The sequence below is a fragment of the Pseudophryne corroboree genome, chromosome 5, assembly GCF_028390025.1.
Source record: "Pseudophryne corroboree isolate aPseCor3 chromosome 5, aPseCor3.hap2, whole genome shotgun sequence".
Classification (NCBI taxonomy): Eukaryota; Metazoa; Chordata; class Amphibia; order Anura; family Myobatrachidae; genus Pseudophryne; species Pseudophryne corroboree.
The window spans coordinates 781,278,327-781,296,902 of NC_086448.1; the positions used below are offsets into that span (position 1 = coordinate 781,278,327).

The window sequence follows — 18,576 nt, forward strand, 5'->3', positions numbered from 1 at the left end:
TAGCCGTCCTGCTGGCTTTCCCGAGGAGGAAGAACCGCCCAGAAGATGGAAGAAGGCGGGAGATAAGCAGTCCAAAAGGAGGCCTGATGGTAAGAATAAATTCAGATGAGCTGTATTAACAAAAAAATTGTTGTGTACTTGCTAATGTGATTATTTTTTTTTCAGACAGGCCTGCCCAGAGGACATCACCTGCGCGCAGGACATCGCCAGCGCGCGGACCGACACCTGCGCAGCAGGCATCTACAGCAGCGCGCGGGCCGACACCTGCGCAGCAAGCATCAGGAGCGCGCAGATCTTCACCTGTGCGCCACAGATCGTCATCGCACAGTTTGTCACCTGTGCGCCAGACATCAGCGCACAGAACTTCACCTGTGCGCCATACACCGTCGGCGACCACACCACAAGATGGGCGCCAAACTACAGCTCCTGCGCGCAGGTCATCACCAGATCGTCGTATCTCCAGGAGCTCAGGGACTGTGACTGAAGAGCCTCAAGACACAACCCTTGTGGACCCATCACCCGATCTGTTTGAGTCTACAGGGTTAACAGACGAGACTTTTCTTGGGTTTGAGGACAGCCGTGCAGACGTATCCAGCCAGACCCTTGAAAAGTCTTCAAATACGAGGACAAGTGAAGCTCCTGGAGCAGCGGCACCACAGGATGGAGAAGGTTTGTATTTAATTTTTGGGGGTGTGTGGGGGGGGGGGGGTGCAGCAGTTTTGTATAGTTTATTAACTTAAACAAAAATGTATTTTGCAAACAGTGGTGCCACGGACCAGCAGCGGACTAGCTTCGGGAATTGGTTCCTACTTCAGGCCGGATCTCCTCCTACAGGAGTCGTCAGAGGATGACGAGGTGGAAGTGCAGCAGGCTGCAGTTGCTACATCCCTGTGTGAGTAAATAGAATTGTGAGCCTTCAAACAAATGTATGATGAATGTGTATTAAATTTTCTAATTTTCTTTTCAGCTGCCCAAATGCAAGTGGTGGCAGACGCCCAGGAAGGGCAGAATCCCTCAACTGTTCAGAGGGTGAACACCCTGGCATCGGAGATTACTTCCCGCCAGGATACTTACACAAATGTTGTTGGAAGCAGACTGGACAACATTGAGAGGACAATGGAGAAGATGTCAAACAGTCTGCTTGAAATGCAGAAGGCTCTTGCCGACAGCACGGCCACAATGCTACAGGTCAGAATGGACGATCATAGGGAGACTATGGACGTCCTTCACATTCTGGCCGAATCCATGAGCCGGCTCGTGGAGAACACATCATGTCTGGCACACAGCAATACCAACATGTCGGAGAGCCATCGACAATCCTCATCCAGCCAGCAGCTCATCGCAACCACACTGCAGATGATCTATGACAAGCTCCCAGAACCAGCTCATCAACACGCTGGTGATCCACCATTTCCGCCGTCACAAGCCACAAGGACGCCTCGTACCCTTCCTCAACTACCATCCCAGTACAGACAGTCACAGATGTACCAGGGATATACAGGGATGTACCCCACCCACCAGATGCCTCCACCACCGGCCGCCACATCTACAGCCGCATGGGCACAGAGGCCCAGTCAACGTACTACCATGCCACCTAGGACATCGACACCCCACACTCAGGAGGAACACCAGGATCCGGACAGACTTCCACCATAAGCCCGGTCGTATTGTTTTATTTACTTCATATGTTTTTCATGTATCCCTTTCTTCCCCTCCCATTAGTTTTTTTTTTTTTTCTTACTATTGTTTTTTCTTTGTTGGGCTTCCCCACCCGTGACCGGGTACTACCAAGGAGCTTTGTGTAGGCATACATGCGCGGGCATGTATGCGGGCGCGTGTGGTAACGGATGAAAGCTCCTTGTGGCTACATGTATGATGGGCCAAATAGCAATTCTGATACCACTCTTTTACCCAAAAAATCCTTTTTGTAATGGTGTACAATAGGCTTTCACTGTTGTGTGAATTTACTATTCAATAGTGTGTGTTTTTGGCTTATTCATAGGATTGGGTGGAAAATTGAAGTGGACGGCATAAGTTCGTGTTGTGCGTACCAAGGTGAGTAGAGCAATGTTTCAATGTATATAGTCTAGAAACTTTGGACCGCCTACCTTTGTGAAACCACACAGCCCAGCAATGGGTCATGCTGGGCTGTGTGGTTCCACAAATGTTAGCGTTTCAAAGTGCTGACCACTGACGCCACTATTCCACTTTGGACCGCCTGCCTTTGTGGAACCACACAGCCCAGCAATGGGTCATGCTGGGCTGTGTGGTTCCACAAATGTTAGCATTTCAAAGTGCTGACCACTGACGCCACTATTCCACTTTGGACCGCCTGCCTTTGTGGAACCACACAGCCCAGCAATGGGTCATGCTGGGCTGTGTGGTTCCACAAATGTTAGCGTTTCAAAGTGCTGACCACTGACGCCACTATTCCACTTTGGACCGCCTGCCTTTGTGGAACCACACAGCCCAGCAATGGGTCATGCTGGGCTGTGTGGTTCCACAAATGTTAGCGTTTCAAAGTGCTGACCACTGACGCCACTATTCCACTTTGGACCGCCTGCCTTTGTGGAACCACACAGCCCAGCAATGGGTCATGCTGGGCTGTGTGGTTCCACAAATGTTAGCGTTTCAAAGTGCTGACCACTGACGCCACTATTCCACTTTGGACCGCCTGCCTTTGTGGAACCACACAGACCAGCAATGGGTCATGCTGGGCTGTGTGGTTCCACAAATGTTCTTGGGAAAGAAATGAACATGACTTTAGTGTCTTTACTTAATATACTTTTTTTCTTTTCCCCACAGATATCTATCTACACAAGAAAAGAATATAAAGAATAACAAACTACTTTTTTGTTATATTACCTTTCATTTTTATTTCAATAATCAAATACAATTTTTCTTAAATAAATTTTTAAAAAGAGAAGTTTTCTGTGGTTTTTATTAAAAAATATTTGATATAAAGTAGAATTGTATAGAAGTTGGTCGCCCTTGGAACATCAGGTGAACTGTGTTGTCTCTTCACATCCACGCCACTTGGGAAGGAAACACCGCAAGACCTGTGGAAGAGAACAGTATGAGGGTCCAGCTATTGGTAAAGTGTCACCCTGGTACTGAAAAGAAGAGATACACAATCAACACGACACAAGCAGGTTACAGTGGGCCCAAATGCAATCCCCCGGCACTTGCGTCACTACACATCCAAACATTCCCTGACCAGCATTGGTGTATCAGGGAATGATTGGATTTGCAGTTTTGCAAATGCCGGAGGGCTGCACTTTGGACATGCCGGGGTGACTTGGGACAAGAGGGAGTTTTGGGAAATACATCTCACCTGAGGGGGGGGTTGTCTGCTACATGACGGAGGGTCAGGTCCACATCACAAGTAGGTTGCCCATGGTAGAGTTGGATAAAAGGGTCCAATATTTGCAGAAACTCAACAACAGGAGAAAACGGGGTGACGAGTTGTCAACAGGACTAAACTTTAAAAACAGGCCTGGGAAGGTACATCAACAGGACGGAAAAATCTGAAATACATGAATAAAGATTTTTTTTTTTTTTTAATATTACAATTATGTTTACACGATAATACAAATGTATACTCACAGGCAACAGTAAAAAAGTTTTGGAACACTGTCCACCAGGAATCATCTCCTTCGTCCATACCCACCAGTAGAGCAGAAGAACATTTCCCGCATCCTAAAGCACTGCGACAAAGAGTCATCTGCAAATGGTTTGCGAAACATGTTGTGTAAAATACAACATGCATTTACCATGCCGCAAACCTTCGCCAGGTGACCTCACCGCTAACCGCAAAGTTCCCACCATTGAATATAATGGCGAGGCTTTGTGATGCGCTGTCTGACAGCTCAGAAGTGCAGCCAATCAGCAGAGTGCAAGGACGTTGTGCACGCTGATTGGCTTAAAAGACCTTTCAGTGACAGCAGTCACAAAGGGGTCTCTGCATTCGGGGAAAGGGGTCCATGTGTAAACATGGGTCCCCTTTCAGTCTGCTGGTCCGGGTTTGTCGTGTTATTTTTTTGCCAAGTACGTGGATTTATCTCTGGACACTAGAGATCAGGTGAGTGTTATTTATTTCACAGGTACCCTGGATCGACGGAGACTGTGTCAGTCGGCGGGTCAACATAGGTAAGTATGTGTGTGTTTGCAGTTGTGTAATAAAGTTATACTTTCACGGTGTTGTGTCTCCTGTTTTTATTTGGGTATTTTTTTCCCAGTAGAACAACAGGTACAAGCGGTCCCGTTTTTCTCCCGCATGCTGGTACTTGTGGTTCTCCAAATACCAGCTTGTGGGGGAGGCTTGCTGGGACTTGTAGTACTACTGGAAATAACAATATTCTTTCAATTTTCTCAAGGCTATCAGCCCCCCATCCGCAGCCCTTGGATGGGGGGGACAGCCTCGGGTGACTAGTTGGATATTTAATGCAATGGCCGCAGGGCGCTGTATAAAAGTGACCCCCGGCTGTGGCATTATCTGTCCAGCTAGTGGAGCCCGATGCTGGTGTATAAAATACGGGGGAACCCTACTCTTTTTGTCCCCCGTATTTTTTGCACCAGCACCAGGCGCAGAGCCCGGTGCTGGTTTTAAAAATACGGGGGATCCCCTGTCAATTTTCCCCCTGCATTTTTAGAACCAGGATCAGCTCGAAGAGCCCGAGGCTGGTTATGCTTTGGAGGGGGGACCCCACGCCATTTTTTTACAGAATATTACCATTTATAAAAAATAAAATAAAAAATAATTTAAAAAATATATAAATAATACTTATGCCTCCAAAAACTACAAACCTAGTACCTAATCCCTCCTAATATAAATAGATATGCTATTATCAATAGAAAAAACACAAAAAAAAACATGTTTTAAATTTTTTTTATTAGTTTCACCCACCAAAGTGTTGCGGATTGAAAATGTCGAATTTGCTGTCTAAAAGCACTGTTGTCGAATTTCCAAACTTCCATTGAATAGACTTTGGTCGAATTGCAGCATTTGTACCATTGTAAAAAAAAAGTCGAATTTGACAAAAGTCGAATTTCCAAAAGTCGAATTTTGAATGTCCGTTTTTTGGCGTAAAGTACTGGATTGCATTGGCGAATTTTTTTTTTTGGGCGAAAAAGTCCCGAAATTCGACAATTTCAGGAATTCGACCGCAATTGCATATACCTTTAAGTGTTTTCAATCTTCTTATATGTCACTTTATATCATGAACATGAAGGCTTAGGGAGAGTTGGGTTCTTTTTTCTAAATAGTTTTTTATATATACAATGTATATATACTTTATTCATTTATAATGCTTACTATATGCTAATCACTATTTCTCTGACGTCCTAAGTGGATGCTGGGACTCCACAATTTAATGCTGGGACTCCGTAAGGACCATGGGGATTAGCGGCTCCGCAGGAGACTGGGCACAACTAAAGAAAGCTTTAGGACTACCTAGTGTGCACTGGCTCCTCCCACCAAGACCCTCCTCCAGACCTCAGTTAGATTCTCGTGCCCGGCTGAGCTGGATGCACACTAGGGGCTCTCCTGAGCTCCTAGAAAGAAAGTATATTTAGGTTTTTTATTTTACAGTGAGATCTGCTGGCAACAGACTCACTGCAGCGAGGGACTGGGGACAAGAAGCGAACCTACCTAACAGGTGGTAGTTTGGGCTTCTTAGGCTACTGGACACCATTAGCTCCAGAGGGATCGACCGCAGGACCCGACCTTGGTGTTCGTTCCCGGAGCCGCGCCGCCGTCCCCCTTACAGAGCCAGAAGCATGAAGAGTCCGGAAAATCGTCGGCAGAAGACTTCGGTCTTCACCAAGGTAGCGCACAGCACTGCAGCTGTGCGCCATTGCTCCTCATGTACACCTCACACTCCGGTCACTGATGGGTGCAGGGCGCTGGGGGGGGGGGCGCCCTGAGGGCAATATATGACACCTTGGCTGGCAAATCTACATCATATATAGTCCTAGAGGCTATATAGATGTAAAATTACCCCTGCCAGTATTCCAGAAAAAGCGGGAGAAAGTCAGTTGAAAAAGGGGCGGGGCTTCTCCCTCAGCACACTGGCGCCATTTTCTCTTCACAGTGCAGCTCCCAGGCTCTCCCCTGTAGTTTTCAGGCTCAAAGGGTTAAAAAGAGAGGGGGGCACTAAATTTAGGTGCAATATATGTATACAAGCAGCTATTTGGGGAAAAATCACTCAGTTATAGTGTTAATCCCTGCATTATATAGCGCTCTGGTGTGTGCTGGCATACTCTCTCTCTGTCTCCCCAAAGGACTTTGTGGGGTCCTGTCCTCAGTCAGAGCATTCCCTGTGTGTGTGCGGTGTGTCGGTACGGCTGTGTCGACATGTTGGATGAGGAAGGTTACGTGGAGGCGGAGCAGAGGCCGATAAATGGGATGTCGCCCCCTGTGGGGCCGACACCAGAGTGGATGGATAGGTGGAAGGTATTAACCGACAGTGTCAACTCCTTACATAAAAGGCTGGATGACGTAACAGCTGTGGGACAGCCGGCTTCTCAGCCCGCGCCTGCCCAGGCGTCTCAAAGGCCATCAGGGGCTCAAAAAACGCCCGTTACCTCAGATGGCAGACACAGATGTCGACACGGAGTCTGACTCCAGTGGCGACTAGAGATGAGCGGGTTCGGTTCCTCGGAATCCGAACCCGCACGAACTTCTTTTTTTTTTACACGGGGCCGAGCGACTCGGATCTTCCCGCCTTGCTCGGTTAACCCGAGCGCGCCCGAACGTCATCATCCCGCTGTCGGATTCTCGCGAGGCTCGGATTCTATCGCGAGACTCGGATTCTATATAAGGAGCCGCGCGTCGCCGCCATTTTCACACGTGCATTGAGATTCATAGGGAGAGGACGTGGCTGGCGTCCTCTCCGTTTATAGAGAAGAGAGTGAGACTAGAGTAGAGAGAGACACAGTAGTAATTTTGGGGAGCATTAGGAGGAGTACTACTACTTGCTGAAGTGATAGATAGATAGTGTGACTGTATAATGTATATCTGACTTGTGGGGGAGACACTGACAGTGGGGAGCAGTTAGAGTCTGAGAGCAGGACTCAGGAGTACATATAACGTACAGTGCACACTTTTGCTGCCAGAGTGCCACACTGCCATTGTGACCACACTGACCACCAGTATAATATATATTGTGATTGTCTGCTTAGGAGTACTACTTGCAAGTTGCTGATAGTGTGACCAGTGACCTGACCACCAGTTTAATAATCACCACCAGTTTAATATATATATATATATATATATATATATAATTGTATATAATATATATATAATATTGTATACCACCTACCCGTTTTTTTTTTTCTTTCTTCTTCTTTATACATACGACTATAGTAGCTTACTGTAGCAGTCTGCGGTGCTGCTGAGCTGACAGTGTCCAGCAGGTCCGTCATCAGTCATTACATAATAAATATATATACCTGTCCGGCTGCAGTACTAGTGATATTATATATATATATATTGATTTCATCTCATTATCATCCAGTCTATATTAGCAGCAGACACAGTACGGTAGTCCACGGCTGTAGCTACCTCTGTGTCGGCAGTCGCTCGTCCATCCATAATTGTATACCACCTACCCGTGGTTTTTTTTTTTTTCTTTCTTCTTTATACATACTACTATAGTAGCTTACTGTAGCAGTCTGCGGTGCTGCTGAGCTGACAGTGTCCAGCAGGTCCGTCATCAGTCATTACATAATAAATATATCTACCTGTCCGGCTGCAGTACTAGTATGATATTATATATATATATATTGATTTCATCTCATTATCATCCAGTCTATATTAGCAGCAGACACAGTACGGTAGTCCACGGCTGTAGCTATCTCTGTGTCGGCAGTCGCTCGTCCATCCATAATTGTATACCACCTACCCGTGGTTTTTTTTTTTTCTTTCTTCTTTATACATACTACTATAGTAGCTTACTGTAGCAGTCTGCGGTGCTGCTGAGCTGACAGTGTCCAGCAGGTCCGTCATCAGTCATTACATAATAAATATATCTACCTGTCCGGCTGCAGTACTAGTGTGATATTATATATATATATATATATATTGATTTCATCTCATTATCATCCAGTCTATATTAGCAGCAGACACAGTACGGTAGTCCACGGCTGTAGCTACCTCTGTGTCGGCAGTCGCTCGTCCATCCATAATTGTATACCACCTACCCGTGGTTTTTTTTTTTCTTTCTTCTTTATACATACTACTATAGTAGCTTACTGTAGCAGTCTGCGGTGCTGCTGAGCTGACAGTGTCCAGCAGGACCGTCATCAGTCATTACATAATAAATATATCTACCTGTCCGGCTGCAGTACTAGTGTGATATTATATATATATATATTGATTTCATCTCATTATCATCCAGTCTATATTAGCAGCAGACACAGTACGGTAGTCCACGGCTGTAGCTACCTCTGTGTCGGCAGTCGCTCGTCCATCCATAATTGTATACCACCTACCCGTGGTTTTTTTTTTTTTCTTTCTTCTTTATACATACTACTATAGTAGCTTACTGTAGCAGTCTGCGGTGCTGCTGAGCTGACAGTGTCCAGCAGGTCCGTCATCAGTCATTACATAATAAATATATCTACCTGTCCGGCTGCAGTACTAGTGTGATATTATATATATATATATATTGATTTCATCTCATTATCATCCAGTCTATATTAGCAGCAGATACAGTACGGTAGTCCACGGCTGTAGCTACCTCTGTGTCGGCAGTCGCTCGTCCATCCATAATTGTATACCACCTACCCGTGGTTTTTTTTTCTTTCTTTCTTCTTTATACATACTACTATAGTAGCTTACTGTAGCAGTCTGCGGTGCTGCTGAGCTGACAGTGTCCAGCAGGTCCGTCATCAGTCATTACATAATAAATATATCTACCTGTCCGGCTGCAGTACTAGTGTGATATTATATATATATATATTGATTTCATCTCATTATCATCCAGTCTATATTAGCAGCAGACACAGTACGGTAGTCCACGGCTGTAGCTACCTCTGTGTCGGCAGTCGCTCGTCCATCCATAATTGTATACCACCTACCCGTGGTTATTTTTTTTTTCTTCTTTATACATACTACTATAGTAGCTTACTGTAGCAGTCTGCGGTGCTGCTGAGCTGACAGTGTCCAGCAGGTCCGTCATCAGTCATTACATAATAAATATATCTACCTGTCCGGCTGCAGTACTAGTGTGATATTATATATATATATATATTGATTTCATCTCATTATCATCCAGTCTATATTAGCAGCAGACACAGTACGGTAGTCCACGGCTGTAGCTACCTCTGTGTCGGCAGTCGCTCGTCCATCCATAATTGTATACCACCTACCCGTGGTTTTTTTTTTTCTTTCTTCTTTATACATACTACTATAGTAGCTTACTGTAGCAGTCTGCGGTGCTGCTGAGCTGACAGTGTCCAGCAGGTCCGTCATCAGTCATTACATAATAAATATATCTACCTGTCCGGCTGCAGTACTAGTGTGATATTATATATATATATATTTATTTCATCTCATTATCATCCAGTCTATATTAGCAGCAGACACAGTACGGTAGTCCACGGCTGTAGCTACCTCTGTGTCGGCAGTCGCTCGTCCATCCATAATTGTATACCACCTACCCGTGGTTTTTTTTTTTTCTTTCTTCTTTATACATACTACTATAGTAGCTTACTGTAGCAGTCTGCGGTGCTGCTGAGCTGACAGTGTCCAGCAGGTCCGTCATCAGTCATTACATAATAAATATATATACCTGTCCGGCTGCAGTACTAGTGATATTATATATATATATATATTGAATTCATCTCATTATCATCCAGTCTATATTAGCAGCAGACACAGTACGGTAGTCCACGGCTGTAGCTACCTCTGTGTCGGCAGTCGCTCGTCCATCCATAATTGTATACCACCTACCCGTGGTTTTTTTTTTCTTTCTTCTTTATACATACTACTATAGTAGCTTACTGTAGCAGCCTGCGGTGCTGCTGAGCTGACAGTGTCCAGCAGGTCCGTCATCAGTCATTACATAATAAATATATCTACCTGTCCGGCTGCAGTACTAGTGTGATATTATATATATATATATATATATATATATATTGATTTCATCTCATTATCATCCAGTCTATATTAGCAGCAGACACAGTACGGTAGTCCACGGCTGTAGCTACCTCTGTGTCGGCAGTCGCTCGTCCATCCATAATTGTATACCACCTACCCGTGGTTTTTTTTTTTCTTTCTTCTTTATACATACTACTATAGTAGCTTACTGTAGCAGTCTGCGGTGCTGCTGAGCTGACAGTGTCCAGCAGGTCCGTCATCAGTCATTACATAATAAATATATCTACCTGTCCGGCTGCAGTACTAGTGTGATATTATATATATATATATTGATTTCATCTCATTATCATCCAGACTATATTAGCAGCAGACACAGTACGGTAGTCCACGGCTGTAGCTACCTCTGTGTCGGCAGTCGCTCGTCCATCCATAATTGTATACCACCTACCCGTGGGTTTTTTTTTCTTTCTTCTTTATACATACTACTATAGTAGCTTACTGTAGCAGTCTGCGGTGCTGCTGAGCTGACAGTGTCCAGCAGGTCCGTCATCAGTCATTACATAATAAATATATCTACCTGTCCGGCTGCAGTACTAGTGTGATATTATATATATATATATTGATTTCATCTCATTATCATCCAGTCTATATTAGCAGCAGACACAGTACGGTAGTCCACGGCTGTAGCTACCTCTGTGTCGGCAGTCGCTCGTCCATCCATAATTGTATACCACCTACCCGTGTTTTTTTTTCTTTCTTCTTTATACATACTACTATAGTAGCTTACTGTAGCAGTCTGCGGTGCTGCTGAGCTGACAGTGTCCAGCAGGTCCGTCATCAGTCATTACATAATAAATATATCTACCTGTCCGGCTGCAGTACTAGTGTGATATTATATATATATATATATTGATTTCATCTCATTATCATCCAGTCTATATTAGCAGCAGACACAGTACGGTAGTCCACGGCTGTAGCTACCTCTGTGTCGGTAGTCGCTCGTCCATCCATAATTGTATAGCACCTACCCGTGTTTTTTTTTTTTTTTTTCTTCTTTATACATACTACTATAGTAGCTTACTGTAGCAGTCTGCGGTGCTGCTGAGCTGACAGTGTCCAGCAGGTCCGTCATCAGTCATTACATAATAAATATATCTACCTGTCCGGCTGCAGTACTAGTGTGATATTATATATATATATATATTGATTTCATCTCATTATCATCCAGTCTATATTAGCAGCAGACACAGTACAGTAGTCCACGGCTGTAGCTACCTCTGTGTCGGCAGTCGCTCGTCCATCCATAATTGTATACCACCTACCCGTGGGTTTTTTTTTTTTTTTTCTTCTTTATACATACTACTATAGTAGCTTACTGTAGCAGTCTGCGGTGCTGCTGAGCTAACAGTGTCCAGCAGGTCCGTCATCAGTCATTACATAATAAATATATCTACCTGTCCGGCTGCAGTACTAGTGTGATATTATATATATATATATATATTGATTTCATCTCATTATCATCCAGTCTATATTAGCAGCAGACACAGTACGGTAGTCCACGGCTGTAGCTACCTCTGTGTCGGCAGTCGCTCGTCCATCCATAATTGTATACCACCTACCCGTGGTTTTTTTTTTTTCTTTCTTCTTTATACATACTACTATAGTAGCTTACTGTAGCAGTCTGCGGTGCTGCTGAGCTGACAGTGTCCAGCAGGTCCGTCATCAGTCATTACATAATAAATATATCTACCTGTCCGGCTGCAGTACTAGTGTGATATTATATATATATATATATTGATTTCATCTCATTATCATCCAGTCTATATTAGCAGCAGACACAGTACGGTAGTCCACGGCTGTAGCTACCTCTGTGTCGGCAGTCGCTCGTCCATCCATAATTGTATACCACCTACCCGTGGTTTTTTTTTTTCCTTTCTTCTTTATACATACTACTATAGTAGCTTACTGTAGCAGTCTGCGGTGCTGCTGAGCTGACAGTGTCCAGCAGGTCCGTCATCAGTCATTACATAATAAATATATCTACCTGTCCGGCTGCAGTACTAGTGTGATATTATATATATATATTGATTTCATCTCATTATCATCCAGTCTATATTAGCAGCAGACACAGTACGGTAGTCCACGGCTGTAGCTACCTCTGTGTCGGCAGTCGCTCGTCCATCCATAATTGTATACCACCTACCCGTGGTTTTTTTTTTTTCTTTCTTCTTTATACATACTACTATAGTAGCTTACTGTAGCAGTCTGCGGTGCTGCTGAGCTGACAGTGTCCAGCAGGTCCGTCATCATTCATTACATAATAAATATATATACCTGTCCGGCTGCAGTACTAGTGATATTATATATATATATATTGATTTCATCTCATTATCATCCAATCTATATTAGCAGCAGACACAGTACGGTAGTCCACGGCTGTAGCTACCTCTGTGTCGGCAGTCGCTCGTCCATCCATAAGTATACTAGTATCCATCCATCTCCATTGTTTACCTGAGGTGCCTTTTAGTTGTGCCTATTAAAATATGGAGAACAAAAATGTTGAGGTTCCAAAATTAGGGAAAGATCAAGATCCACTTCCACCTCGTGCTGAAGCTGCTGCCACTAGTCATGGCCGAGACGATGAAATGCCAGCAACGTCGTCTGCCAAGGCCGATGCCCAATGTCATAGTACAGAGCATGTAAAATCCAAAACACCAAATATCAGTAAAAAAAGGACTCCAAAATCTAAAATAAAATTGTCGGAGGAGAAGCGTAAACTTGCCAATATGCCATTTACCACACGGAGTGGCAAGGAACGGCTGAGGCCCTGGCCTATGTTCATGGCTAGTGGTTCAGCTTCACATGAGGATGGAAGCACTCAGCCTCTCACTAGAAAAATGAAAAGACTCAAGCTGGCAAAAGCACCGCAAAGAACTGTGCGTTCTTCGAAATCCCAAATCCACAAGGAGAGTCCAATTGTGTCGGTTGCGATGCCTGACCTTCCCAACACTGGACGTGAAGAGCATCCGCCTTCCACCATTTGCACGTCCCCTGCAAGTGCTGGAAGGAGCACCCGCAGTCCAGTTCCTGATAGTCAGATTGAAGATGTCAGTGTTGAAGTACACCAGGATGAGGAGGATATGGGTGTTGCTGGCGCTGGGGAGGAAATTGACAAGGAGGATTCTGATGGTGAGGTGGTTTGTTTAAGTCAGGCACCCGGGGAGACACCTATTGTCCGTGGGAGGAATATGGCCGTTGACATGCCTGGTGAAAATACCAAAAAAATCAGCTCTTCGGTGTGGAAGTATTTCAACAGAAATGCGGACAACATTTGTCAAGCCGTGTGTTGCCTTTGTCAAGCTGTAATAAGTAGGGGTAAGGACGTTAACCACCTCGGAACATCCTCCCTTATACGTCACCTGCAGCGCATTCATAATAAGTCAGTGACAAGTTCAAAAACTTTGGGCGACAGCGGAAGCAGTCCACTGACCAGTAAATCCCTTCCTCTTGTAACCAAGCTCACGCAAACCACCCCACCAACTCCCTCAGTGTCAATTTCCTCCTTCCCCAAGAATGCCAATAGTCCTGCAGGCCATGTCACTGGCAATTCTGACGATTCCTCTCATGCCTGGGATTCCTCCGATGCATCCTTGCGTGTAACGCCTACTGCTGCTGGCGCTGCTGTTGTTGCTGCTGGGAGTCGATGGTCATCCCAGAGGGGAAATCGTAAGACCACTTTTACTACTTCCACCAAGCAATTGACTGTCCAACAGTCCTTTGCGAGGAAGATGAAATATCACAGCAGTCATCCTGCTGCAAAGCGGATAACTGAGGCCTTGGCATCCTGGGTGGTGAGAAACGTGGTTCCGGTATCCATCATTACTGCAGAGCCAACTAGAGACTTGTTGGAGGTACTGTGTCCCCGGTACCAAATACCATCTAGGTTCCATTTCTCTAGGCAGGCGATACCGAAAATGTACACAGACCTCAGAAAAAGAGTCACCAGTGTCCTAAAAAATGCAGCTGTACCCAATGTCCACTTAACCACGGACATGTGGACAAGTGGAGCAGGGCAGGGTCAGGACTATATGACTGTGACAGCCCACTGGGTAGATGTATGGACTCCCGCCGCAAGAACAGCAGCGGCGGCACCAGTAGCAGCATCTCGCAAACGCCAGCTCTTTCCTAGGCAGGCTACGCTTTGTATCACCGGTTTCCAGAATACGCACACAGCTGAAAACCTCTTACGGCAACTGAGGAAGATCATCGCGGAATGGCTTACCCCAATTGGACTCTCCTGTGGATTTGTGGCATCGGACAACGCCAGCAATATTGTGTGTGCATTAAATCTGGGCAAATTCCAGCACGTCCCATGTTTTGCACATACCTTGAATTTGGTGGTGCAGAATTTTTAAAAAAACGACAGGGGCGTGCAAGAGATGCTGTCGGTGGCCAGAAGAATTGCGGGACACTTTCGGCGTACAGGCACCACGTACAGAAGACTGGAGCAACACCAAAAACGCCTGAACCTGCCCTGCCATCATCTGAAGCAAGAAGTGGTAACGAGGTGGAATTCAACCCTATATATGCTTCAGAGGTTGGAGGAGCAGCAAAAGGCCATTCAAGCCTATACAATTCAGCACGATATAGGAGGTGGAATGCACCTGTCTTAAGCGCAGTGGAGAATGATTTCAACGTTGTGCAAGGTTCTGCTGCCCTTTGAACTTGCCACACGTGAAGTCAGTTCAGACACTGCCAGCCTGAGTCAGGTCATTCCCCTCATCAGGCTTTTGCAGAAGAAGCTGGAGACATTGAAGGAGGAGCTAACACGGAGCGATTCCGCTAGGCATGTGGGACTTGTGGATGGAGCCCTTAATTCGCTTAACAAGGATTCACGGGTGGTCAATCTGTTGAAATCAGAGCACTACATTTTGGCCACCGTGCTCGATCCTAGATTTAAAACCTACCTTGGATCTCTCTTTCCGGCAGACACAAGTCTGCTGGGGTTCAAAGACCTGCTGGTGAGAAAATTGTCAAGTCAAGCGGAACGCGACCTGTCAACATCTCCTCCTTCACATTCTCCCGCAACTGAGGGTGCGAGGAAAAGGCTCAGAATTCCGAGCCCACCCGCTGGCGGTGATGCAGGGCAGTCTGGGGCGACTGCTGATGCTGACATCTGGTCCGGACTGAAGGACCTGTCAACGATTACGGACATGTCGTCTACTGTCACTGCATATGATTCTCTCCCCATTGAAAGAATGGTGGAGGATTATATGAGTGACCGCATCCAAGTGGGCACGTCACACAGTCCGTACTTATACTGGCAGGAAAAAGAGGCAATTTGGAGGCCCTTGCACAAACTGGCTTTATTCTACCTAAGTTGCCCTCCCACAAGTGTGTACTCCGAAAGAGTGTTTAGTGCCGCCGCTCACCTTGTCAGCAATCGGCGTACGAGGTTACTTCCAGAAAATGTGGAGAAGATGATGTTCATTAAAATGAATTATAATCAATTACTCCGTGGAGACATTGACCAGCAGCAATTGCCTCCACAAAGTACACAGGGAGCTGAGATGGTGGATTCCAGTGGGGACGAATTGATAATCTGTGAGGAGGGGGATGTACACGGTGATATATCGGAGGATGATGATGAGGTGGACATCTTGCCTCTGTAGAGCCAGTTTGTGCAAGGAGAGATTAATTGCTTCTTTTTTGGTGGGGGTCCAAACCAACCCGTCATTTCAGTCACAGTCGTGTGGCAGACCCTGTCACTGAAATGATGGGTTGGTTAAAGTGTGCATGTCCTGTTTATACAACATAAGGGTGGGTGGGAGGGCCCAAGGACAATTCCATCTTGCACCTCTTTTTTCTTTCATTTTTCTTTGCGTCATGTGCTGTTTGGGGAGTGTTTTTTGGAAGGGCCATCCTGCGTGACACTGCAGTGCCACTCCTAGATGGGCCAGGTGTTTGTGTCGGCCACTAGGGTCGCTTATCTTACTCACACAGCTACCTCATTGCGCTTCTTTTTTTCTTCGCGTCATGTGCTGTTTGGGGAGTGTTTTTTGGAAGAGCCATCGTGCGTGACACTGCAGTGCCACTCCTAGATGGGCCCGGTGTTTGTGTCGGCCACTAGGGTCGCTTATCTTACTCACACAGCTACCTCATTGCGCCTCTTTTTTTCTTTGCGTCATGTGCTGTTTGGGGAGTGTTTTTTGGAAGGGCCATCCTGCGTGACACTGCAGTGCCACTCCTAGATGGGCCCGGTGTTTGTGTCGGCCACTAGGGTCGCTTATCTTACTCACACAGCTACCTCATTGCGCCTCTTTTTTTCTTTGCGTCATGTGCTGTTTGGGGAGTGTTCTTTGGAAGGGCCATCCTGCGTGACACTGCAGTGACACTCCTAGATGGGCCCGGTGTTTGTGTCGGCCACTAGGGTCGCTTATCTTACTCACACAGCTACCTCATTGCGCCTCTTTTTTTCTTTGCGTCATGTGCTGTTTGGGGAGTGTTTTTTGGAACGGCCATCCTGCGTGACACTGCAGTGCCACTCCTAGATGGGCCAGGTGTTTGTGTCGGCCACTAGGGTCGCTTAGCTTACTCACACAGCTACCTCATTGCGCCTCTTTTTTTCTTTGCGTCATGTGCTGTTTGGGGAGTGTTTTTTGGAAGGGCCATCCTGCGTGACACTGCAGTGCCACTCCTAGATGGGCCAGGTGTTTGTGTCGGCCACTAGGGTCGCTTATCTTACTCACACAGCTACCTCATTGCGCCTCTTTTTTTCTTTGCGTCATGTGCTGTTTGGGGAGTGTTTTTTGGAAGGGCCATCCTGCGTGACACTGCAGTGACACTCCTAGATGGGCCCGGTGTTTGTGTCGGCCACTAGGGTCGCTTATCTTACTCACACAGCTACCTCATTGCGCCTCTTTTTTTCTTTGCGTCATGTGCTGTTTGGGGAGTGTTTTTTGGAACGGCCATCCTGCGTGACACTGCAGTGCCACTCCTAGATGGGCCAGGTGTTTGTGTCGGCCACTAGGGTCGCTTAGCTTACTCACACAGCTACCTCATTGCGCCTCTTTTTTTCTTTGCATCATGTGCTGTTTGGGGAGTGTTTTTTTGAAGGGCCATCCTGCGTGACACTGCAGTGCGACTCCTAGATGGGCCAGGTGTTTGTGTCGGCCACTAAGGTCGCTTATCTTACTCACACAGCTACCTCATTGCGCCTCTATTTTTCTTTACGTCATGTGCTGTTTGGGGAGTGTTTTTTGGAAGGGCCATCCTGCGTGACACTGCAGTGCCACTCCTAGATGGGCCAGGTGTTTGTGTCGGCCACTAGGGTCGCTTAGCTTACTCACACAGCTACCTCATTGCGCCTCTTTTTTTCTTTGCGTCATGTGCTGTTTGGGGAGTGTTTTTTGGAAGGGCCATCCTGCGTGACACTGCAGTGCCACTCCTAGATGGGCCAGGTGTTTGTGTCGGCCACTAGGGTCGCTTAGCTTACTCACACAGCTACCTCATTGCGCCTCTTTTTTTCTTTGCTTCATGTGCTGTTTGGGGAGTGTTTTTTGGAAGGGCCATCCTGCGTGACACTGCAGTGCCACTCCTAGATGGGCCAGGTGTTTGTGTCGGCCACTAGGGTCGCTTAGCTTAGTCATCCAGCGACCTCGGTGCAAATTTTAGGACTAAAAATAATATTGTGAGGTGTTCAGAATAGACTGAAAATGAGTGGAAATTATGGTTTTTGAGGTTAATAATACTTTGGGATCAAAATGACCCCCAAATTCTATGACTTAAGCTGATTTTTAGGGTTTTTTGAAAAAAACACCCGAATCCAAAACACACCCGAATCCAACAAAAAAAATTCGGTGAGGTTTTGCCAAAACGCGGTCGAACCCAAAACATGGCCGCGGAACCGAACCCAAAACCAAAACACAAAACCCGAAAAATTTCAAGTGCACATCTCTACCTGTTAGCTCAGGGCAGCACTATAGGACCAGGGCCGTTTCTAGGCAATTTGGCTCCCAGTGCGAGATTTCAAAATGCGCCCCCCCCCCCCCATTGGTATTAAAAAAAATTGCGTGCCCCCCCCCCCCCATATAGCCAGAAAAAAAGCATGCGCACGCCGAAGGCGCGCGCGCTCCCGACAAGGCTGTGTGGCCTGATTAAAATGGGCGTGGTCTCATTTCAGTGGGCGTGGCCTCGTCTGATATCACACCCACCACAGGGGGAAAAAGTAAAAATAAAAAAGTCCCCTTTTTACACATTACACCAGGCAAGTGTCCCCATATTACACAGCGCGGCAGGCAGGTGTCCCCATTTACAAAGTGCGGCAGGCAGGTGTCCCCATTTTACAAAGTGCGGCAGGCAGGTGTCCCCATTTAACAAAGTGCGGCAGGCAGGTGTCCCCATTTTACACAGTACGGTAAGCAGATATCCCCATTTTACACAGTACGCAGGCAGGTGTCCCCATTTTACACAGT

The 18,576-nt window shown here is 46.2% G+C and overlaps 1 protein-coding gene across 1 annotated transcript; it reads left to right on the plus strand.

Moving 5' to 3' along the window:
• Positions 1-344: 344 nt before the first annotated feature.
• LOC134929456 (uncharacterized) lies at positions 345-2,049 on the plus strand. Its single transcript, XM_063925077.1, has 3 exons — positions 345-669; positions 764-892; positions 968-2,049. Exon 3 carries the CDS (start codon positions 976-978, stop codon positions 1,654-1,656), a length of 681 nt encoding a protein of 226 aa, XP_063781147.1. The 5' UTR covers positions 345-669; positions 764-892; positions 968-975; the 3' UTR covers positions 1,657-2,049.
• The last annotated feature ends 16,527 nt before the right edge of the window (positions 2,050-18,576 follow it).

What these genes read in the sequence shown, in the direction of transcription:
- LOC134929456 (XM_063925077.1), top strand. Translation starts at nt 976, where the DNA reads ATGCAAGTGGTGGCAGACGCCCAGGAAGGGCAGAATCCCTCAACTGTT.